This window comes from Xiphophorus hellerii, chromosome 2, assembly GCF_003331165.1.
Source record: "Xiphophorus hellerii strain 12219 chromosome 2, Xiphophorus_hellerii-4.1, whole genome shotgun sequence".
Taxonomy (NCBI): Eukaryota; Metazoa; Chordata; class Actinopteri; order Cyprinodontiformes; family Poeciliidae; genus Xiphophorus; species Xiphophorus hellerii.
The window spans coordinates 30,818,628-30,843,328 of record NC_045673.1 but is presented as its reverse complement, the minus strand read 5'-3'; the positions used below and the strand labels follow the sequence as shown (position 1 = coordinate 30,843,328).

Genomic DNA, 24,701 nt, shown 5'->3' with positions numbered 1-24,701 from the left:
TTCCTCCTTATGGCTCTATAAAATGAGTTCAGTTTAAAATAAAAGGTTGAACTTTTCTTCTAAGTCTGTATTATTTTGTCTTTCTTGTTGCTAGGATTGGCCCAAACATCTTTGCCCTCAGACATGACCCTTGTGAAACAGGGTGGAAACTCAAGTTTTTCAGGTATGTTCAGCCACAGGCTCCAGATGGTTTTAATTCTTGTCATGCCTGAGGTGAATGAGCAAACGTCACGGGATAACAAAGAGAATGACAACTATCGATCTGACACACAAAGTACTGTAACTGCATCTTGTATTCACTATGATAGTGGGGTAGAAGGGTTTGGGGGTAGTGAGGGGGGTGTTTTAGTAATCTGGAAGCCAAGAAATTTAGGCTAAGATTAGCTATGACGTGTGCAGAAATGCAGTCAGTACTGCAGCTGACAGTAGTGGATATCAGTGGGACAGTAGGGCTGGCTGGTGTTGTGTTATTACCCTGATGCCATGTCCCGCCCCCTTTTGCTGCGTCCTTCTGTCTGGCCCTGGGTGGGGGTTGGGGGTGTGGGGCAACTGGCACCTCACGTCCCATACCGGATCTACTAGACTCCACCTGTCAGGATGGCTGCTCTCTTTCTTTTTTGCATGCGCGCGCATGTGCACGTGCGCATGAGCGAGGGCGTGAGTGTGTGTGTGTGTTGTGGGGGAATAACACTGGCGCGTGCTGACTCAGGACGAAATGCGACGCAGCAGCTAATCGCGGCTGATTTCTGCTTCTGATTTTAACCTAGACTAACAGGAACACGGAACACTACCTCAGGTGAAGGGACTGCTTTTTTCACGGAGTCAACTCTATGCTTAGCATTCCGTTTCCTTCTATTCGCAGTCACACAGGAGGAAACACATATCCCAGCTCTAGTGGTTGTTTTTATCTGCAGTGCCTCAGCCGAGCGGAGAACCGAGGAGCAGAATGTCAAGACAGTCACAGCAGCAGCACCGGACGCCCATAAGACACATTGATAACACGGTGGAGGTCAAGAGCAAAGTGAGTGCTGTGTTTCATCGTTTATATTTTTACTGTAATGAAATAAGAGGTTAGAAGGTGCCGTTCGTGTTGTGGCTCGGACAGAATGCTGTGCTGTAGCTCAGGTGAGATTCATGATGTCTCCCTGGAGCGTGGGGGTGAAACCGGCTGATTTTTGTTACACGGAGCGGCAGAAATTCTCGGACATTACAGTTTTCCGAGGTAAGAATGTTAAATGTCACGACAGAGTAGCAGATAGATGGCGCATTCAGGCACCAGGCCGACCGGGTAGCCTGTCTTTTTAAAGCTGCATTTACCCCATTGTCGCCGCCAGAAGCATACAATTGTTACCGTCACTCCAGTTCCCGCTGATCCTCAAAGTGTAAACCTGACCTAAAACAACACAATGTTTAGTTCTTTGCTACAGTGAAACTGGCAAGTAGCTGAAATGTACCGTAACTTTTACCAAAGCTGTAATAGGGTGGGTTAAGATAGGAAATATTTCTGGTTTTTAGTTGAAGTTTTCGCTTCTTTTGACTCTAATTAAAGGTGTAGTAATTACTCAGGTCATTACTGTGAACATACATTTTGTGTTTCACTGTGTATCACCAAAGCAAACTAAACTATTTCCTGTTTTAGGTCTCAAAATTAACTACATATCAGAATAATTATATTTATCCTGATAATTATGATATAATTCCTTTAATTCTGGAATTTACATATTCTCTGATTACTACTGTTTAAAAGAAACTCAGAAAGCCTAGATGAGGATATGACATGACCTTGTATGTTTTCTTTTTTTTTGTAGCTTAATTAAAATAGCAACAGGCGCCACATTGGTCTGAATGAAAATGCACCATATTTATGTGAAGCTGTGTGATTTCAGTCTGAACAGTAGGGGACCTGAGTTAACTGTGAACTTCAGGTGTTAGATTTGGACACCTTTTGGAAAGTAACATTGTCCTCCAAAAGACTTAGAATAAGGCAGTCTCATTCAATGATAACATTCAAACCACCTAACAAAGGTGCCTTCTTGTTTTCATAAAAAAAAAACAATTTAACAATGTTTATTAGATAAATCAAAAATAGTATTTGTGACAGTTTAAGAGCCAGAGCTCACTGGTAACAGAAGTGTTAAAAAGGCCTAGATTTAACTAGTCACATAGGGCACTCTTTGCTCTGGTCCAGACACTGACTGGTACTGCTTGTTCTACTTAAGTACTTGGTTGAAAATATATATTAAAAATATAGATTATATGTTTTGTTATTTTGGCTGAAATCATAAGTCATGGGTTTGGCCCAGCATACTTGGACAGGTTTTCATTCCAGAAAACAGGAAAACAGGTAACAGTGACTAAGGTCTGACATTAACCAAATACGGTAGGCTGAAAAGAACAGCCCAGTAACCCTCCTCCCATTTCGTCCTGTGGAAGAAGCAGAGCAAGGCTGAGCAGGTTGTTGTAAAATGGTGGTCTGTGAAGAACAACAAGGCTCTCTCTGCAGTCTATTCTCAAATGCAACTAAATGGGATAAAATTGGTCCAATCTTTAGGCAAAACTCTTAACTTCAGGTCCACACAGATGCTGTTCTGTTTCTCAAGCAGAAATCTTAACACAATTTTTGTCTTTCTTAATCTACGTATAGCTATTCTGATATCTAAGAGTGTGTTTTGTTTTTTCTTAAGCAGGTAATATCTGGGTCTATCCCTAAAACATAATGCCCATTTTGCCCACTTTTAGTTCCATGGATATGCTGTAGTAAAGTAATACACTTGTAGTTTATCAGCTGTTTATCATTATAATCACTAAGTTTTTCAAAAACCAAATACAGACTGAGGGAAATTCACTTTGATATCATCAAAGCATCAGCAGTAGCTATCATTTAACTTGGTCCAGTTCATAGTTTTGTTTCTGAATCTGATAACAATAATGTGAAAACCATATAGAGTAACACTGAATAAAAGCTAAATATTGAAAGTTCAAGTTGTGTTGGACAAAAGGATTCAAGCTTTTCAGATTTTTTTCAACTGTAAAAGAAAATCAGGTTATATTTATATACTTTTAGTCACAAAATAATTTAACCCTCTGCAGTGTTCCTCTTGAATAAAATCTTGCTTCTGTTCAAGCACAGTAGATGTAATAATCAATTAAATACATCTTCTTCTGTTGTCCTTTCAGTTATTTACTTGGAGGATGGATGGAAAGATCTGCAGCCTCAAACTGCTTCCATCCATAACAAAAATAAATGTGACAGCACAAAACTTCTCAGTGTAACCTGATAGTTTTAAGTGCTGGAGCGTCAGCCTTGAGTTAATATCATTCCAAAGGCAGCATAGTCAATTTTTAACCAAGGAGAAGAACCATAATCATAAATTACCCACATGGATCCTCACAAAGCTGATTTGAATCTCTGCTGCCGGGTCCACACAGACTGTCAGAAGATCTTGAGCTCCTTCAGGGGAAGTTCTTTGGATCTTTATCTGTGAATTACCAGGATATGTCATACACAGATTGAGAAAGATAAAAATGATGTCCGCATAGTGCAAAGTCTTGACCGGCTATTTATCAGCCAGTCAAGACAGTGCAATGTTTTGATCAATAGTCAACATCTCAGCAGCCAAAAAAAAAAAAAAAAGTCAAATCAACTTCCAAACACATTTATTTTGTTTTCCAATTCAGAAGCAGTTTTCATTTGATTCATATAAAGTAATATATATATATTTTTTTCATAAAAAGTCATATTTAACTTACAACATAGATGTCTTTTTTTTTCTTTCCATGCATCTTAAGAGGTCAACATGGCAATGGTTCTAAATTGCCTGCATGGTCATCTTGGTCATTTGCGTCCTTTGCAATAAATGATCTCCAAAGCAATACTGTTATTTGCAATAAAATAATTAATTTCTCATTTGAAAAAAGAATTATTTATGTGTGTGTTTCTATTCTGTATAAAATAAGCTTAAGTGATTAAATGAAAAGTCTGCAAAATGTGCCAATTTTTGTATCCAATTAATAATCAATTACTAAAATAATTAATGGTGTCAGACCTGTGGTCAGGTAAAGTGCTCTTGCTCTTCAAATAAAAGTTACTTTATGAAAATAAAAGAACAAGAGGAACATAAATCTGATAGCTAAAACATTGAACAGCAGATTAACATGTTTTAATCCTTTATGATCAATTTTGGTCATAACGCCCACCCATATAATGAAGAAACCGTAGGCTGAACAGGTTTAGCATGGGTCTCAGTTAAATTAAACAAACATATAAAAAAATAAATATTTCTTTAGCAAATCTGTAAGAAAGTAAGAACTGTTTAAGTCGTACTGCCTCATACATTATTTTAAAGAAGTTTTAGGTATCCGATTACTGTTGTTGGAAGAGGTAAAATACACAGAATTAAAATCTGGATAAAGTTTATTAGTAATTCATGTTTCAATATTAACCTGAAACGTAATCTCCGTCTGTGTTTTAAACTGAGTGAAAGTAGTTTTTTTTTTTTCTTTTCTGAATTTCACATTTGTTATATTTCCTCTTCAGGACTTAAAATATGTTCAAAGTCTTTTAGTTTCATGTACAGCTGAAACCAGACGTTTACATACACCAAATATGTATGGTGTAAACTAACTTCTTTGGTCTGAAGTTAGATCTGAGCAAATTGATCTTGTTTTAGGTTAGTTAGAATTACCTATTTCTATTTACTAAATTACAAAAAATCTAGCAAGAACATTTTGCAGAATTTTTAAATAACTTTCTTTAAATTCAAAAGTTTACATATAGAATGATTGGTATTTCTATAAACAACAAGGGGAAGCCCAGATGATGTTGTCATGGCTTTGGAAAAGTCTGATAGGGTAACTGACACATTTGAGTTAACTGGAGTCACACCTGTGCATGCATTTTAAGGCCTCAGCTGGAACACACTGCTTTCTGTTTTGACACAATCTAAGCAAATCAACCAAGATATCAGGAGGAATTGTGGAGCTGCTCCGGTCTGGTTCATCCTTAAGAACAATTTACCAATTCTTGAAGGTGCCACATCATGCAAGTGCAGACATGATGGGAATGTCCAACCATCTTAATGCTCAGGAAGGAGATGGGTTCTGTGTCCCAGAGATGAATGGGTTCTGGTTTGAAATGTGTAGATAAACCCCAGAACAAAAGCCAAAGACCTGGTCTAGATGCTGCTGAAGCTGGTAAGACGGAGTCATTATCCACAGTGAAACATGTCGGTACCAACATGAGCTAAATAGCCGTCAAGCGAGGAATAAGCCTTTAACTGGAAATTCACAGACAGATTGCAGTTTGCAAATGCACACAGGGAACAAAGATCTTCACTTTTGGGCAGATTTTTGGGTTTGAAGTAACTTAAAGACAGCAAAGTCAATGTTGTAATGTGGCCATCACAAAACCCTAATATTAGTCCTATGGAGAGTTTGTGGGGAGATCTGAAAAGGTGTGTGTGATTGAGGCTGAGTTGACCTACTAATCTGACTGAGTTACACTGGTTTAGTGAGGAGGAATGGACCAGAACTATCACGAGAAGCTTGTGAAAGGAAACCAAAAATCTTTGACCCAAGTCACACATTTTAGAAGACAATTATCCCTTCATGACCAAATGTATGTAAACTACTGAATTAAATGAAAGTTGTAAAAAAATGTTCTAGCTAAAAATTCAGACATTTAGCAAATATAAATAATTTTGATAATTTTTGCTATCCTAAAAAGCAGAAATTTGGTCTGATTTAACTGCCGATAGTGAGAAAAAAATGTGTCTTTTTCTTCAGTGTATGTAAACATTTGGTTTCAACTGTACTTGGGTTATTCATCCATGACAAAGGGGTCCAGTGTTTGACTCCCAAACAGGTTTTTTTCCTTTCTCTTCCTGCCCCCCTTTTTAGTGTGAAAAAAAATCAATAGTTCAACTAATTACAATGAGACTGTTTCAGTGAGTTGTATTAATTCAGTGTAACTAATCATATGAACTGTAAGAAGTTAGTGTTCATTGCTAAGATACAGGCCCGGCCCAAGCCTCCATGGGGCCATAAGCGAAATTTGTTTTTGGGGCCCTCTAGTTCTGCTAACAATGTGGACTGGCTGCAATCAGCAGTCTGATCATTAGATAATTCACACACCTGCTATAAACTTATTGCATCTCTGGCAGTGTTGTTTGCATTATATACATGTATAATATAGGATACATTTATTGGCCAACTGATTTAATGCCCAGAAATCACTGATTTTATTTTGGGGGATCGTAAACGACCGATACTTACATATGAAGCCCATCTTATCCCCTAATCTTATCTTCGTCAGCAAAGGTTTAAAAATCAGTCTCTGTTCTCTTCTGCTCTGCAGTGAGAGGTTTGACTGACAGACCGGCCCACCAGGTCATGTCTGAACGTTTACAGTTAACAATATTCACCCCATTGTTGCCAACTCAGTGACTTTCTTACCATATTTAGCAACATTTCAGACAAATAAAATTCATATCAACTAAAATCAAAATCAGCAGGTCAGGCTTTTTAAAGATCGGTAACCAGGGATCGGCCAGAAAACTGCAATCGGTGCAGCCCAACTTAAGATGGAATACATACACACATATTCATGACATTCTTTGATTAAATAAATTTCTCTTAAGCATAACTCCAATAGCTAAAAATTTAATTTATACCAGGTGAGTCTTTCTCCCCTGAGAATGTGGACCGGTACTGGACTGATTCTGAGCCTTCAAATGATTTTAACAGAAGTTTCACATAACTTACAAGTTGATGTAAAAATAATGTTTGTTTCAGCCACAAAATGATTTTGCTCAGCAGCAAACAACAAATCCCCAACTACAGCATAGAGCAGTTCATAGATGCAGCAGCTATGTAGCCTGACATAAAAACATTTTGCTAGACAATGTCAAACACTGAGTAGTTTTAATTATTGTTATCAAAAGTTATCAAACACACTGTTTTGAAGCCAAAAATACCTCAGAAATATACAGAGCCAACCACGAGAATCAACTCATTTAAAGTTTAAACTCAGTTTCATACAAACACAAAGACCCTAGCATAAATATTTGGCTGTTGAACTGGACCGTTCCAGGTCGCTATCAAGCTATAGCTTTACAAATCTTTTACATTACATTACAAAGACACATTAAAACAAACCTTCATCTTGGCTTTTTTCTATTCGTCCTCTTTCTTTTCTCCCTCCCCGAAGGGTAAGTCCTTTTAAAAAGACATTGTTTTGCCTACTTAACTTCTGTCCGGAGTTTTGAAGGTTTGGATGCGCTCTGCACATTGCACGGCAGCTCATGTTACCGGCGAAGAGTGCGGTACCTACCGCGGCCACTAGGGGCCCCCGAGAGCAATTTTTTTTTTTTCTTTTTATCAATAAAATAACAATTTCTACATACATTACCAAATATATATTATTGTAAAAACAAATCACTTTGTAGTAAAATTGTGTGCTTTTGATATTATAATGACATAGAAATGATTAATAAAAAAAAAAAGGCTTATACCTTGGGCCGGCCCTGCTAAGATGTAGCTTAAGGGGTTTGAAACTTAAACTAAAAGACAGATGTATAGTTTGTGTATAGTTTGTAAGAATTATTTCTGATGGTTACTTTTTGACGTGTGCAGTTTGAGGCAGAGTACCGTCGCTTTGGTCTGAAGAGGAATGGATTTGGTGGCTTCCAAGAGTTCTACCACCTCCTCCAAAACATCCATCACATCCACGGTGTGGAGGTGCTGCTGGAATACGCTGACATCCATGGAGATCTCCTCCCAATCAACAATGATGAAAACTTCCACAAAGCTGTTTCTTCGGCCAATCCCGTACTGCGGACTATTATAACAAAGAAAGGTAAGAGTCATAGACGTGAGATGATTTTGGCTAAACGCTTTGCTCTCATTTATCTCAGCTGCATTTGGATTCGGTTTTTAAAAGCACTGCAGTGTTTCATTTAACTTTGTTTTGCTGCTCTGCGCCTGTGTCTGTCATAATTTGTGACGTAATGATGTTAATCTGCTGCTCAGCAGACGGTATTGTTTCAAATTACACTCAGCTGCCAGCTTAATCAGATTTACTCTGAGGTCTGGTAGAGGAAGGATTAAAGGGAAAGTAAGATGGAGGTGCAAGACAAAAAGAACAAGTGAAAACAGAATACACACTTTGCTTCAGGATTACCCAATAAAACATGAGGAAGTGGGTCATGTCTCAGAGTGATCACTCTAGAACTAACCCTTATTCCACTCCTGATTTAGAAGGTCAGTTTCAAATCAATTCTCCTGACCTCATCACCTTATCTTTCGAACTAAAATCCTTGCTTCACACCAAATCATGGATGAACTCAAACTTTCTTCACCTAAACAAAAAAACTCCTCAAGTAATTAAAAGAAAACTCAAGTAATTTTATTTGGACAGAAGAACTTTCATGCGAGTCCTGAAACAATTCTTGGTACATTATCTCCATTTCCTGTCATTGACTGCCATTTGAAGATGGATGAATAAGTGAGTCATGTCATTAGATTGAGTTTTATTTATTTACCTCTTTTAGCTAAGATTAAATCCTGCATCTGTTTTAAAAATGTTGAGAAATTGTTCATACTTTTATTACAACCTGTTTGGATAACTGAAGCTCTATATATAAGGGTTTAGATCACAATAATTTTCACCGTCTTCAGATGCTTCTAGCTGCAGCAGTGAAACTTCTAACCTGGACTAGGAAACAAGAGCACATATCACCAGAGTTGGCTTCTGAAAGAAGAACATAACATACCAAGTAAGAGTTGTAGAAACAGCATTCTAGCAGCTCTGCTAGTAGGCCATAACACCACTGATCTGATTTGTGAGATGGTGTGGGGGAAACATGTCATATTTCAGGTTAATGTCGTTTACATATTAAGCTCCTTCACTCAATAAATACAATCCTGTAACAGCTGATTACACACTGACATCTGGACCTTGTATAAAAGTATGAAAGAGCTAAAAGTAAAACTGTTGGCATGACTTACTGTCTGACTAATTTGGCTAATGATTATATGAACACTATTGGGCCTAGGTTGGGCATGGAAATGTCATTAGAGATTATCTTTGCCTTTGGAAAAAGAAATAGATTCTGTATTTTAGAAATAAAAAATCCTGTCTGTCAAATATTTTTCTCCAGTAGTGGAGCTGTCTAATATTTCACTGCTAGTTTTCAGTGTTTTTATTGTTCCAGCAACCATGAAGATATTTTTAAAGAAAAACCTACAAGTTTAAGTGATATGTTTGTGTTTTAAGCATATCGGAGTCACTTTTCTAATGGTGGCTATAGCTTTTGCTCCTGCCTTTTCATCCTTATCCATAGGAGCTCTAGCTCCTATGGATTATCTGAAATCCATAGGAGGTTATCTCTAGCTCTAGCTCCTATGGATAAGGATAACAGATAACCTGTTCTAACAGGTTATCTGTTAATAACATCTAAATCTATTTGAGCTGATTCAGGACAGTTCTGGGGGGCAATAATCAAGACCTGAAGTGGTGGTCTTCATGTATCATTTTGAGTCTGAATCTGACATAATAATAATTATTTTTACTGGCATATGGTCATAGAGAAAACACACTGAATGACGGTGTGGATTAATTTTTCTAAATTGTTCTTGATAGTTGTGTGATTTAGTGACAACAGATGTCAGCCTATAAACTCCCCAGAACCCTGCCAGGATTAAGTGGATGAATGGGTTGATAGTTGGAATCGGGTAAACAATAATAACATTGTCAGGTATGCTTTAGAACAGGGGTGCCCAAAGTCGGTCCTCGAGGGCCGGCATCCTGCATGTTTTAGTTCTCTCCCTGGTTTAATGCACCTAGATCAAATGATGGCTCGTTAGAAGGCCTAAGAAGAACACTGACATGCTGAAAAGGTTGTTGGTACTACCAGGGATAGAACTAAAACGTGCAGGATGCTGGCCCTCAAGGACCGACTTTGGGCACCCCTGCTTTAGAATCTAGATCACATCTGGCCTTAACTTTGGAGATTTATTGCAGGGCAGCAATCATGTGCTTCTGATTGGCCTACACAGCCTCCTGCTCAGCAAGACTTTCACATTTTGTGTTGCAGATCCAGTGTTCAGGGAAATATAAATATTTCTAAATTCCAGGGTAATATAGATATTTCCCTGAACACTTGACCTGCAACACAGCACATTCGACTGTGTTGCAGTCGAATGTGCTGTGTTGCAGTAGTACTTCCTTGCTTTCTGAGGAAGTATTACTATACTGGTGTTCTTGCCCTTCTGTGCTTGATTTGTGATTAAGATATGTGAGAATAAAAAAGCCTTTGGTTTTGTTAAGTGCCAGATGTCAGAGTTGACTGTCACAGGGATGATTAGCATGTACCAGGGTACACAGGTCTCAAGGGTGAGATTTAGCATTAACTTAGCCATAGTTCATCCTTGTTACCTTTTTAGAATAATGATGGAAATTAACAGCTAGGTGCTTTTTATCAAATGATCTTCATTAACTGGCCGTCAGCAAGTATAACCACCTCTGAAGAACCAGCTGGTGTCCTGAGCAGACAGGTATCACAAAACAATTCTAAGGACAAAATGCTTTAGCAAGGACGACAGAGAAACAACTCTTTCAAACAATTTGATGTCCAATCAGAAAAAAATATTTCATAGAATTTTCATAGAAAATAGATCAGGTGAGACTCCAACCATCCAACTGTCAGGATAATTACAAAACAAACAAGAGTCTCAGACTCTACAAGCCTCAATTATCATTTTAATTGTTACACTACTTCACTGTATAATTGTCACAGTACAGTTTAGTAAAAAGCCTGATGAAAGTGTGGTTTGTAAGAAGAGTTGCCAAAGAATGGCTCTTCTTCAAAAAACAAATATGGTTACATCTCAAATAACCAAGCGATTCAGCACAGATGAGAGCTGTGCCTTTTTGGAGAAATAAAAACATGGTATAGAAGTAATGTCTCAAAGCAGCTGCCAATCACAGAGGTGGAGGTGTAGTGATTTAGGGTTGGTTCTACAGCCTCTGGCATGTGGTGCCTTGCAGTTTACTGTCATCTGGGGTGTATGCGCACATACTCTGTAGCAGAATGTGAGATCATCTGCATGACAGATGGCCTCATATGCAACTGGGTCATAAACAGGACAATGATCCCAAACAGCAGCAAATCTGCAACAGAATGACTGAAAAACCTGATTGAAATGTTGTGGTGGGGCCTTAAGAAATCAGTACAGAAACAAAAACCTACTCAGCTCAACAGATTAAAACAACATTGTTCAGAAAAGTGGGCCAAAATTTCTCTAATGACAATGCAGGAGACTGATAAACCCATACAGAAAAAAACTACATGTAGAGCTACTGAAGTTTGTACAGGCTGTTTTATCATGGGGTGTATTTCGTTTTGTTTTGTTTTTTCATGACTGCAGCGAATACATAGTTTTTTTTTCTCCATTACTGTACATGAAGACTTATTATGAGAATGACATAATTTGGGGCTAGCAGTATTTAAACATCTTTTTCTGTAAACTGATGATTCAGAACACCATTCTTTAACTGTGGTTAGTGAAGTGACAGACAGAATTTAAACTTCAACCATTATTTTCAAATTAGATGATATTATATTGTAATACTTAAAAGATATGATGCTGAAATTCTGCTGTTATTGTTTTATTTAAAGTGATTTCTTACAAACCTCAGAACAGAAACTAACAACAAACAGATGTGTCCATCCACGCAACAAAGGAGACAAAGAATAATCTGGTTCTATTGAACAAATACAAACAGATTATAGACTGATTAAATCTGTCAGTGTTTAATCTGTACCAAAGCTTCAGTTTTCCATTCCCATGGTTCAGATGTGTCCAGGTCTAAAGCTTTATTATAAACCCCCACAAGTCATTGTCTTTACACATTGTTTTTTATTGTTGGTTTGTAAATTGTACTCATGCTGTGTCCTATCCTGCCATGTATGGTGCTGTATTGAAATTGGGTGTTAGATTGACCTAAATGTGAGCAATTGAAAGAGATTATTTTTGGAACATCAAACTTCACATCTTTGATGTGTGCTAGTTCTGAATAGGGCATGTGTGTTGGGATCAAGGTTGTGACATTTCAAAAGATTGTGTTACATTAGGACAGGGTAAGGTTTTTCTTTTTTGACATCACAGTTCCAGTTTATTGATTTGTTATATCTAAGTATCAACCTGAACTCAGCTTTTTTTTAAAAATGTGGCTTCTCACAGTTAATTTGTGATTCAACAATCACAAATCTTTTCCAGGGTACCAGGTTGGATAGGATAGCTTAATAAATTAATCAATTAGAAAATTATTTATTTTTTATTTGCTCAGATAATTTTGGTCCTACATTAAAGTTTGTTTGATGATCTTCCACGTTTCAGTGGGACAAAAGACAAATCAGATGGAAGCTGTAAAGGAGAAAATAAATTTTCAAGGCCCTGTTAAAAAAGCTAAATATGTAGTTGTCATCTAATCCCAGCTCTCCCCTTCCTTCTTCATGTTTCAGATTTCAGATTTATTCGTATCCCAAATTGGGCAATTGATGTTGCAGCGAGTATAAAAACTAAAAGACAAAGTATCAAAGATTGAAAAATAAGGAACAACAAAAAAATGTTATGTTTTCATAAGCTAAATACATAGTTGTCATCTAATCCCAGCTCTCCCCTTCCTTCTTCATGTTTTCATATAGAGGGTGACTCCGTTGTTTATACCACCAACTCTCTCCAGAGACGCAGGAAAGGACTGGGCTTAACAGGCCTGCGCCCAACTGGCTCTGGCTCCATCCACTCAAAGAACAAATCGGGCCTCATGATTGGCCCACCACAGGACTTCAGACAGATCTCATCCATTATTGACGTGGACATTTTACCTGAGTCATATAGGCGAGTTCGACTGCACAAGTATGGCTCCAAAAAGCCTCTGGGATTCTACATCCGGGACGGGGTGAGCGTGCGGGTGACACCGCAGGGTGTAGAGAAGGTGAGATTCTTATTTTCTTTGAGCAAAATGACTGAGCATCCTGTTGAAATGAGTCCAGTTCAGGAGTAATTGGTGTTGGTTCTGGGTTTTACTGCCTAAATACTAACAGCAAGGATGATGTTAGTATTTTGCCAATGAATGCAATTGTGTTACATAGAGGATCCATTTGTTGCTTTTTGTAATTTTTCCTAAACTGATCATTATTTTCTTTGTTTAAAAGTGGGAGTTCCTTATGATAACTAAATATGAGACTAAAGAGTGTGCCAAAATGTTTGTAGCTTGTTTTTTATTTCCTCACAGACATTAACCCACAGCAGACTGGAAACAATTGTAGAATGCATACAGTGGGGTTCTGTACATCAGTGTTGATTTATCAAACTGATATTCAGCAAAAGTTGTTTAAAAAATCTCCACTTTGAAAAGAAAAAGCTTTTTTTTTTCATTAGAAAACAAAGCGCAGGAAACAGTCTACTCACTGACCAGACTTACTGCTTAAACAACACAAGGCAATAACACTGTATTCCTCAGTGTTGTAATGGTCACTTACTGATGTGTATGACTGTGGTTCAGAGGGAAGAGCAGTTGTCCTTCTGCCACATTTCGATGTTCCTTTGGGAAAGGCACGCAAGTAAATCTACTGATCTGTAGTGCTTGTATGTATTAGAGAGACTGGGTGAATGTGACCAGAGTGAAAAGTGCTTTAAGAGGTCAGTATGTGAAGAAAAGATCCACATCCAAAAGTCCACATTCAGTAATTTAATGAGTTACAAACTGGCAGAAGTACATAACCAGGTTGTCACTACGCAATATCTTTATCAGGCTTGAGGCTTCAGAAAGAGAACTACTAGGGAAAACTGTCCTTAAACATTGATTCTGCATGTAAAGTGCATGTGAATATGCTGCATGTCAGCATATTCACATTTACACATCACAAGGATACTAGGGATATTCTCATCTTTTAGAATTTGGGGGGGTTTATCGGCTCTGGGCACTTTTTGCTGAAAACAAAACTCATATGAAGGGCATTGTGAGCTCAATGAGGAGAGCGCTCACTATACAGTACTCGGGCCATAAGTAAAAACATCTCTTCTGTAATAGAGCAAAATGTTTTTTTAAAAAAAGACTTATTACAGCTGCTCTTCACGACATCTAGTATTGCATATCAAATTGTATGGTGTCACTGTTGCAATAACATTGCCCAACTATGAAGCAAAGATATGTTGAGCATAAGATTGTTTTTTAAAATCAACCAATTGATTTAAAAAAAAATCAATTGGTGGCAGTTTCATACATATCGCAGATATTTTGTTGTTGATGATGTATTAAAAACTTAGGACATATCTTATCTGCTCTATCTGTTTGTTTCCATTTTTCCTGTCTTCTTGTAGGTTCCAGGGGTCTTCATATCTCGCTTGGTGCGGGGTGGGCTTGCAGAGAGCACAGGATTACTGGCTGTTAATGATGAAATCCTCGAAGTCAACGGCATCGATTTAACTGGAAAATCTTTAGATCAGGTAAGCTCAGTGAAGATTAAAGTTTTAAAATTCATACTTAAAAACAATTGTCTGAGATGTTAACATGTTCCCAAAAATATTGAGTGTATAAGATGTGAATAAAAAGGCATATGGTTTTAAATATTCTACAGTCTATTTCTATTTTATTGTAGAAAATGTGCAAATTTAATACTGATTTCATAGTTCAGTGTAAAGGTCCCCACAGAGTTTAGGCAGAGTAACGTAACAAGAACTACCTTCCTGTTTCTGGGTTTAGGATTTTATTGAAGAAAAAGTCTGTAGTTTTTGTTCAGTTTTGGCTGAACAAAAACTACAGAAAGAGAAAATGCAACATGAGAATTTAAAACACATCTAAAGGCCCTCTTTTTGTTTTGCGTGGTAAGATAAACCTTCATGTTGAACCACCATGATTTTATGACCACTTTATGTGAGTTCTTACTTTGTTGGAAATGAAAAGCTGTAGTGTAGAAAACCTGTATCCTGGTATTAACACCGATGTTGCTTAGACAATTGCCACCAATTGGTCTGCTGGACTGATGTGAGCTGAGCCAAATCCACATAGACCATCAGACTGCTCAAATGTTTTCAGAAAATTCATTTTCAGAAATTCAGTGCAGATGAAAACAAGTCAAAATTGACCTCAGTTCATCTCCTCATAGAACATAAAGTAGCAGAGTGAGCTAAATAAAGTCCATAGCTTTTGTGTAAAGTTTCTCTTCTTGAAGAGCATCAACAAGAGTTTGTAGAATGATATGCATAAATTACTTGTCTCTAAAATGCATTTTTGTATTTTACACTATGCAACAGAACTGGCAGGTCAGAGAAACCCCTCTTCTGGGTTGTGTTAGGACAGGTGGTTTATGCTACACCATTAAAACAGGAAACACAGCTTATACTGCCACCTTGTGACTCCACTGTGTAGACTGCTTCTTATGTCTTTTGTTTGTTTTTTTGCTGTTTTCTGTTCATTAAGCAGAGTTGATAGAACTGTGTTTGACTGGGGTGCAGGTTATTTTGTCTATTTGCCATTTCATACCTTTGCAGGTTTGGTGAAATATCTCGCTAACCATGATAATTCCACCAGAGTATAGTTAAATCCCTGTGTCCCATTGGTTCCATTCCTGCAGGCCATGCCAGACCATAGTCTGCAGATTATTAGCATAACAATTTTACTTTCAAAAGAGCATTATTTTAAACATTACAATTGTTAGTATCCCCTAGTTCCAGCCCAAGTTTCTTAGGAGCCAGCTGAGAAAGAGTAGAAATAGACAACACTCCCACCTCCCCTCACTCTACAACTAGGACATTTTACTAAAGGGATGTTTTAGTGTAGGAGTGGTATTGAGAACATAGCAAAATGTTTTCATATTTTTTTAAACTGAGGCTTTTAATAACTATTGCCAGCCCTTAATGCTGTTAACCAGCCCATGCCTGGCCTGATGAGAACCAGAACTTGTTCTATGCTATTTGCTTCATCCAGAGGGACTGGGCTATCAGCTGCTGAGAATCGATTGCTTCCTGTAGGCGTGGACCAGGTTAGAGATTGGGTGGGCCATCACCCAATCGCTAACATTTGCCTGGGACTTGTGTAATGCGCCAAATCAACAGTATGGAGCTTGCATGATATTACATGCGCTGCAAACAACCGTCGCTCACTGTGAAGAGAGAAGCACTGAGCTGAATAAGGCAGCTTTTAATGTTAATTGAATATTTGGAAGCGTGATCAACACAGACTGAACTACTTCCTTCACTTCCTCCTCTGCCATCACTAAAACTATAGGCAGGCTACAATTCTAAAACAGCACACAAAATCAGCATCATCATTCACAACTTCTCCTTCTGTTCACTGATTGGCAAACAGAAGGAGAATTTAAGGGAATCCAAGCAAAGGGAGGAAGCCAAGACTTTGCTGTAAGCAAGGATTATTTTAGCAGTTATACAGGAGGGTAATAGCCAGGCTAACTCATGCCTAATATGAGATGGTTTGTGTACAAGTGCTTGGGTAGAAGACAGGGGAACAGATTGGCATCTGTCTGATTCAGTTCACTTAGTTTAGTAGAGCTTTTACTGGTGTTGCTTGTCAGTAAAAATAAAGAGAATTCTTAGTCTTCACAGGTCCTTTCACTGTTGTAGTGTATTTGTACTTTTTGAGCAGCCTTTCTGTCATTTCAGGTCACAGACATGATGGTGGCTAACAGTCACAACTTGATTGTGACTGTGAAACCAGCTAACCAGAGGAACAACGTTGCACCTCGTGGGAGTAAAAACTCGATGGGTCACTCTGGTTCTGTGGGCTCGGGTGGATCCATAGGCTCTGCACTGTCACATGACTCCCCAAGTCCTGCCTCTCAGAGCAACCCTATCACTGCAAGGTAGGACCTCACCCCCATCTATACATCTGAGATTATATACTTAACTATATACTGTTTGTTTACTGGAGCCATTAAGTAAGTGTTCCAGTTGCATCCACACTAAGGCTGCACAATATACAGTGGATACATTGTTACAAGTGTGTGCACAGGACTAGTTGGAGTGCAATAATTGTTGGCTAATTTATTCTAGGTGTCATGAACTTTTTATGTTTTGTGCTAATTTAATATTTAAACAGTTCAATAGTCTCATGGTAGCAGTTGCTCATGTCAGTCGCAGTTGCTAAATGATGATGTCCAAGATGCTAAAGGTCACAGAGAGATAGAAGGATAAATTAGAAAGAGAGGAAAGAAGAAAAAAGGCATATCACAACTGATATCATCATCACAACATTTTCATCATGCAGCCCTAATCCACACAGGGCCCAGTACAACTCCAGGTACTTAGCAGTGTTGTGGTACCAGTAGGTTTCTTGGAGTAATGTCTTCCCCCACTGGTTTTATCAGCTGTTGATAAATGATGGTTCCTGATGCAATCAGTGGATTATATATGTCTGGATTGGGCTTCTTCCACAGGACTTTATTCGAACAAATTTACCAGGGGTGTACTGATTTCCTTAAGGAGATTGATGATCGGTCGATATTTAGATGTGAAGTCAATGTTATCCACCACTCTTTTCTACTGTAGCAAAGGTCTAAAAATTAACCACTGTCCTCTGTGGCTCTACAGTGAGAGGTCTGACTGACAGACTGGCCTACCAGGTCATGTCTGCACGTTTGTGGTTAATAATAATCACCTCATTTTTGCCAGCTCAGCAACTTTCTTGCTATCCACCTTATTCCTGTGAGGCTTACTGGGGAAACGATTATGGGTCTTACTTCAAGCGCCCACCGGAAGTAGCAGGATTTTATTGTAATTTGTAGAGTGTTTTGCTAGTTTATATTCATGATAGAAGTTACATCTCTCTTTTCGGTTATAATACAATATTTAGTAAAACTTGTTTACAGACACACCGTCTGCTATCAGAGAGCTGCTCAGTACAGATTATTGTTATTGTGAGTTTAATCACCAGGAGTGACAGTAACACGATTGTTAAGTTCTGTAACGGAATGACCGTGAATTAGCAGCGCTGCTAGCAGCTCGTTTCTCTGAAGAACTGACAGTAAAAAAGAGAAAAGAGGAGAAGCTGGTCAGAGATCTGAGCTGCAGGTTTGTGCCGACAGTATTAAACACCAGAACTACATATTAGCTTTGTGTGATGTGAATTTTATTTTTCGTTTGAATTTAAAAAATAATCAAGTTCATGATCTGAGTCATTATTATTATGATTGGGCCAGCAAAATTTATTTATAAGACAATATAAAATATCTGGGATTATTTAGTCCATCACAACCAGAACCTCGAGGTTCTCCGTTGCTGAGTGTCGCTGCAAATCAGAGGAGAAATGACCGCAGCTGCTGCGCTCCAGACCGTAATATGGAGAATCTCCGCACTGGACTAGAACCGAACCGAATCACACATTAGAGCAACTTGCCAATGGAAAGTGTTGTAAGATGCCCTTGTGGAGCTCGGGTAACTGTTGTGCTGTTCGTGACCACGTTTAGTTTGTGGCTGCAGCAAGTGTTTTGAACGGGCTCCCAAATCAAAAGCGGTAGTTTTCATTGCCTACCAACAGATAAGCAAACAAAAAGAATTTGGATAAAAATTCTAAACTTATGACCTGTTTCTGTCCATAAATGTGCACGATTCCACAAACATAAAGCATAAATGGGAGACTGAATTGCAGGAGTCAATAGCAGGAGACACATGGGAAGAAATATGTACTGAAGCACAATTAACAACAAATTCTAATACATGGAGAGAATTCAAATGGAAAGTAATAGTCCGGTTTTTCAGAACACCAGCAATAACCAGTAAAATGAACCCAACACAACCCAGTCCATGCTGGAGAAACTGTGGGACGCAGAATGCAAATCATACTCATATCTTTTGGGCTTGTCCTAAACTAAGTGTATTCTGGGAGGACATTTTTGAAGCTCTCAAGGTAATTTTTAGAAGAAATGTTCCAAAAACCCCCTTTGTGGCAATTTTGGGAGTAATACCCGATGGATTGGACAGGAAGGATGATAGATATCTTCTAAGAATCTTGCTTACAGCAGCATTGAAATGCATAACTATCAGATGGCTGAAGCCAGGACCTCCTACATATAACACATGGATACAAAAAGTTTGGGACATTCATTTGATGGAAGAAATCACATATTCCTTAAGGCTTCAAAAAACAGTTGTTAATATAAGGTGGAGCTCTGTCATACCGTTATTATTTCAGTGACACAATAACAGGATTGCCCTTTTGCACTTGTGTGTTCTCTTGGGTCGGTCTAAAATACCATGGTGGGAACCACTTTAACTCAGGGAGGATTTAATCGTATGTTTTGTATTTTTTTTTATTTTGCTGTTATCTGTCTGTTGATTTCGTTTTGTTGTTCTGTAATCATTATTACATTTGTTAAGAACACCTACTGTCTCATCTCCTGTTGCCAAGTTGTAATGCAGATGACAAATGTCAGTAAGAGACGGAAGAATGTAACCTTCAACATGTGTTGTAAAAAATAAAAAAAAATAAAGTTCAAAAAAAAAAAAAAAAAAAAAAAATTCTAAACTTGAAGAGAGAACCCTAAATGCTTTATGTGTGATCATTTCATTGTGTGGACAAAAAGCCAAAGGAAAAAAACTCGAGTCTGCATCCGAAGCAACTGAGTCGACTGAGCAACTGAGAAGAAATGCGGCTATTTCTTCAAGTTGCCATCCCTCTCCGCAATAGCTGTAAGTTGTAGCAAAACAATATTGTCACATTTAAGCTTTGATAGCTGGTGTCCCCACATATTTTATAGCCAAAAAGCTGTGACGAATGCCGGTTTGTGAGTTGCTAACATGTAAACAAATGGCGGTTCCGGTTTGCGGCGGAAGTCGCACCCATAAATCACGCAAAGCCTCATGGGGGCTAGGAATAAGGTGGATAGGTAGCAACATTTCAGACGAAAAAAAAAATAGTATCGGCCAAAATCTGAATCAGCAAGTCAGGCTTTTTAAAGATCGCTAATCAGCGATCGGCCAAAAACTGCAATCGGTGAAATCGGAGCCCTAAGATTTACCTTTCAGTTTCAATTCAAAAGAACCATAAAACCATGTATTCAACAACTAAAATATTTAAACAGTATTGTCATATTCTAGTGCAGTGGTTCTCAAACTTTTTTCAGTGATGTACCCCCTTAAAAATATATTTTTAGTCAAGTACCCCCTGACATGGGCAAAACATTTTTGGAATAAAAAAGAGGTACAGTGCTGTAAAATCACTGTCTGATTTATTAAAGCCAAACAACTTATATCAGTGAACCTGACAAATTCATCCATATTGCAAACATTGCATGGTTAAACAAAAAAGAAAAGCAGAAGACGGTGACCACCAGGAAGGTATAAAACCAGTCAAAACTGAAATATGCAAAACGCTGCTAATTTATATTGGTCTCTGTAATGGTACAAAATCAAATATATACATAAATAACTAAAATGTGTTCACAGAAATAAATCTATAACTTAATTATAAATAAATTATATTTTGTTTACAAAATAAATTAACTTAATAAATAAAGATTTGCTCACAAAAAAAATAAACGTTACCTCTTTTAGGATCAAAAAAAAGAAGATTGCACTTTAATCACTTTGCATTGAACATTTGATTTGATTTGAACAGTATGTAACAGGCAGTGATTTATGAACAGGAAAAAAATTACTCAGTACATTTTAGTGAGAAATATGGGCTTGCACCTCACTGAGGATCTTTGTCATTCTTGGTGGCAGGGAGGCAACTGCAGTGATCAAGTTCTTCTCCAGGCACAGTCTGTTTCTTTGCTTTGTTTTGATCAGCATCATTGCTGAGAAGGAGGCCTCACATAAATATGTGGATGCAAAGGGTAGCAGCTGCTCCAAGACTTATTATGAGGAGCCTACTGATTTTTTAAAGATATTTTGAAAAGCTTCACGTACCCCCTGCAGTACCTCCACGTACCCCCAGGGGTACGCGTACCCCCATTTGAGAACCACTGTCTAGTGTATGTAGATCTGATGTAAGGGTGTTCGATTTTTTATTTTATGAAGTAGAGTTTTTCCAACATTTTTTATATCATAACAAACACTTTTACCATGAAGAAGGAAATGTATAAGATAATAAGGTGAAACATTTGAGGAAACGAAAGATGAGATTTATTTTTTTTTAAATTACATATTGTTTCTCAGTATTTTCCCACGTTGTGTGTTCTTACCACAGCAGCAGCATCGCCGAGGGAGACAGTTACGAGGAAGATGATGACGGTGATGTCATTCTGGATAATGACTGCCTGTCGCCCAATAAATACTATCCAGTCACTAACAGCAACAGCAGCACTCTGAACAGGGACTCTCCTCACAAAGGGCAACACAGCGCGATCCCACAGAGCATGTCCATGCCAAACAGCCTTGGCACCTCGCTGAGCCACAGCTCCACCATGATGTCCCATCACAACGGCGGCTCCGCACACTCAGTCAGCAGCAGCCAGGAGAGCATGAAAGAAGATGGCAACGTAATAACACTGTGACACATGTAACCACGGCAACAACTTCTGACTGTGGAACAATTAAAACATGATGTTGTAAACTTGACATCTGATAAGCAGATCAGTTGCACAATTACTTTTAAAGGTTCTCCTTTTAGACCACAGACATTGTTGAGAACAGCGCCAGCGTTCTGGACTCTCCATCGCTTTCCAGAGAACAGAGCCAGAATGATGGGTTACACGGAGCTGGGCTTCTTTAGGAAGCTTCATTATCAGGTTCTGTAAGCAAAGAGTAATTATGTATTCTTTTATTATAGTGAAGGAATTATGGAAATTATTTTAATGATATTTTGAACTGCTGACTGTGAAAGAGAACAAAAGAACTGCAAACAATAAACCAGTCTAGCACCTACTATGTGAACTCTAAGGGAGTGAGTGACCTTTGTAATACTTTCTGTTTTCACCATTTTTATGGTAATAACTTAATAACTTAGTTCTGGACAAATCAGAGTCATTTTCACAGCTATATAACTCTGCTTTCAATGTTGTCTTGACATTTTATATTTTGTTTTCATTTGTGATCCCTAAATCTTATGGATTCTACAGCACACATGACAGACGTGGCCAGTTCTGCTGTATTAATGTTTGACCAGAAGCTTATCATTCTCAATGCTCAATTACATCTATTACTGATCCAGTTACCTGAATGAACAGCTGAGATTATTTTAAAAGTGGGTTTTCTTTGTAGAGGTTATGAGTAGTCAGTATCTAACTTGCATTTGTTAACTCGCTAAACAGCCTCCAGCTGGACAACCAGAAGCTTCAGTGGTGAAAATGAGAGTGGTTTAAAGTATGGCTGTCATTACTCAGTGAATATGTTTACAATGATACTTATTCAAACAGTTTTGTCGTTTTAATTATTATTTTGCCTCCAAATGCCATGCTTAACATGCTTTAGGTGGCACATCCTGTTTGACAAAAATAAATTAAATGAAGTCATTATTTATGAAAATTATAAATAAGTGGCCAGAAATAATGTCCAGTAATTTGAATGTCAACTAAGAGGAGACTAAGCTGAAAAAGAACAAAGGTAGGACTATGTTCATATGAGTGCAACTCTAAAAGCAAAACAACATGTTTCTACTGAACTTTATGTTCAAACTTTTGACTGGATTTGTCCAAATGACAAATAACTTTGTATTCCATGGAAGTCTTTCTGATTTAAATGTGATTATCTACAAAACTTAATGGGATTTGGTTGACTGTTCAATGTTGCTGCCTCAAAGTTCATCAGGAACGTGTGAAAATTAAACAGGGAAACAGACTGGAACCAAGCTCGGCTGACATACACAGACTGAACACACACACACACACACACGCCCACACACACACCCCTGCACACTGCAGACTTGGTACACAAAGTAATATGAAAAAAAGAGTTGTGATGCACTCCCTCCTGACATCAGGATCACTGGAACTGGCTGAAAACTCATCTGTTCAGACCAGCATTGATTGGTCATCATGTCACACCATTATGCAGTCAAGTTTTCCAGAGTCCTGCTAATGACCTCAGTATTAAGCACAGGTGTATTGAACATGAGATACATCTAAAGGTTGAAGGACATCGGCCATTGAGGATTAGGTTTTAGTTTTCCAACCGAAGAGAATCTATGATGTTTTAACCATGATTCTCACAAGCTCTGGTTTGGCTGCTGTTCAAAATGAAGCCGCCCACTCGGTCCCAGGGCCAGGGCCTTCTATGTATGGAAACACAAAAACACTGGTGCTCAGGAAGCTCTAGCACCAGCCAAGCACTGGAACTGATTTGATTAAAAAGACCCCTGAGAGTTACCAACTGCAAGTGAGACATTGACAGCTCAACATTAAAAAAACTTTTCTGAACATCTGAATCTTAAATATAAGTGATGGTTAGTAGAAGTAAGCAGATGTAACACAACACATTAAGACAGGTTTTTTGTTATTTTGTGAAAACTGTCCCAAAATATTTGATTGTTTGACTTAAGGCTCAAAATGCACAGTGGCTGTGAGCTTTGTTTCTCTGAGCCTTGAGTGATGCCAGCCTTGCCTAAACTACACAGTGTGTTTGCTGCTTTACTATTTTTCATACATCATTCAGAAATAAAATTCAATTTAGAATACAATACAGAGTGATTTTACAAAGGTGATATATTTAAAGCTTTTGTTTTTGTTGGTTATTATGGTTTACAGTAAAATGGTATAGTTAAAGAAACTTGTTCAAAGGTTGCTCTGTCAAAGCATTGTTAATGGAAAGTTAGATGAAAGAGAAAAGTACATCCTGTTATGTGGCCTAAATCCAGTACCCAGGATGCTGCACCATGCTATGTGGTTTATGATGAGCCTTGTGTCACTTCAATTACATCTTCAAGAAATAAATTCTTAGAGAATTTATTTATTTGAGAAATAAATAACACACAAAACACTGAACTTGCTATAAATAGCACAGTTGAGGCCAAACTTTTTCTGGTTAGGGTTCCTAGCCCTAACAACATTGTGTGTATAATTATTTGAAAAGTGAGTATGTTGACCATATTATTATTTCTAGTAGATCAGTTGTTACTTACATGTGAAAACCAACCTTATCCACTGTCCAGTTCTGCTCTGCAGTAATAAAGACCCACCAGGTCACATCTCTGTGTGTGTGGTTAGTAATAGTCACTCCACTGTTGCCAACATTTAAAAAAAGACAACATTTAAAGATGAAAAACTTATGGCATGGTCTTTCTTACTTCTTACGTATGAAAATAAAAAATTGAGATTGGAAAATGTATGTTTTTCATATATTTGCAAACTAATTCTGCAACTAATAATTCAACAGTAATTTTGTTAATAATTGTTATATATAATAATAATTCATAATTATTAATTCATAGCCAAGCCAAACAGATTGTTTCACCACCGCAGAAAATATAGCAGATGGAAAAAGAAATATCGACACCATTCTCTAATTTTTATTAACAGAGTTTTTCATTTTACAACAAGATAAAATTAAATCTGATACATGAAAACCAACAGAAATCACACAACCGGTTACTGACAAACCCAAAGCTTTCATTTAAAAAGGCTGACGAAGAAGCTCTTTATTAGTGCTGGGATGTAAAGTAAGGCAGAGTGACTCATCTCTCCTGGAGATTCTGGATGAAGATTTTCTCCAAACTCAGAATTTTTGGGTTTTCTTTCAGTTCCAAT

General features: G+C 37.8%; 1 protein-coding gene across 2 annotated transcripts; it reads left to right on the top strand.

The window, feature by feature from the left end:
• The first annotated feature begins 524 nt into the window (after positions 1-524).
• Positions 525-24,138, top strand: pard6a (par-6 family cell polarity regulator alpha). 2 transcript variants are annotated; one of them, XM_032546941.1, is made up of 7 exons: positions 528-796; positions 915-1,021; positions 7,633-7,855; positions 12,708-12,997; positions 14,386-14,511; positions 16,684-16,883; positions 21,209-24,138. In XM_032546941.1, exons 2-7 carry the CDS (start codon positions 947-949, stop codon positions 21,513-21,515), a joined length of 1,221 nt encoding a protein of 406 aa, XP_032402832.1. In that variant the 5' UTR covers positions 528-796; positions 915-946; the 3' UTR covers positions 21,516-24,138. The 2 variants fall into 2 exon arrangements, with proteins under 2 accessions (XP_032402841.1, XP_032402832.1); XM_032546950.1 differs by having other exon boundaries at positions 525-1,021; positions 21,212-24,138.
• The last annotated feature ends 563 nt before the right edge of the window (positions 24,139-24,701 follow it).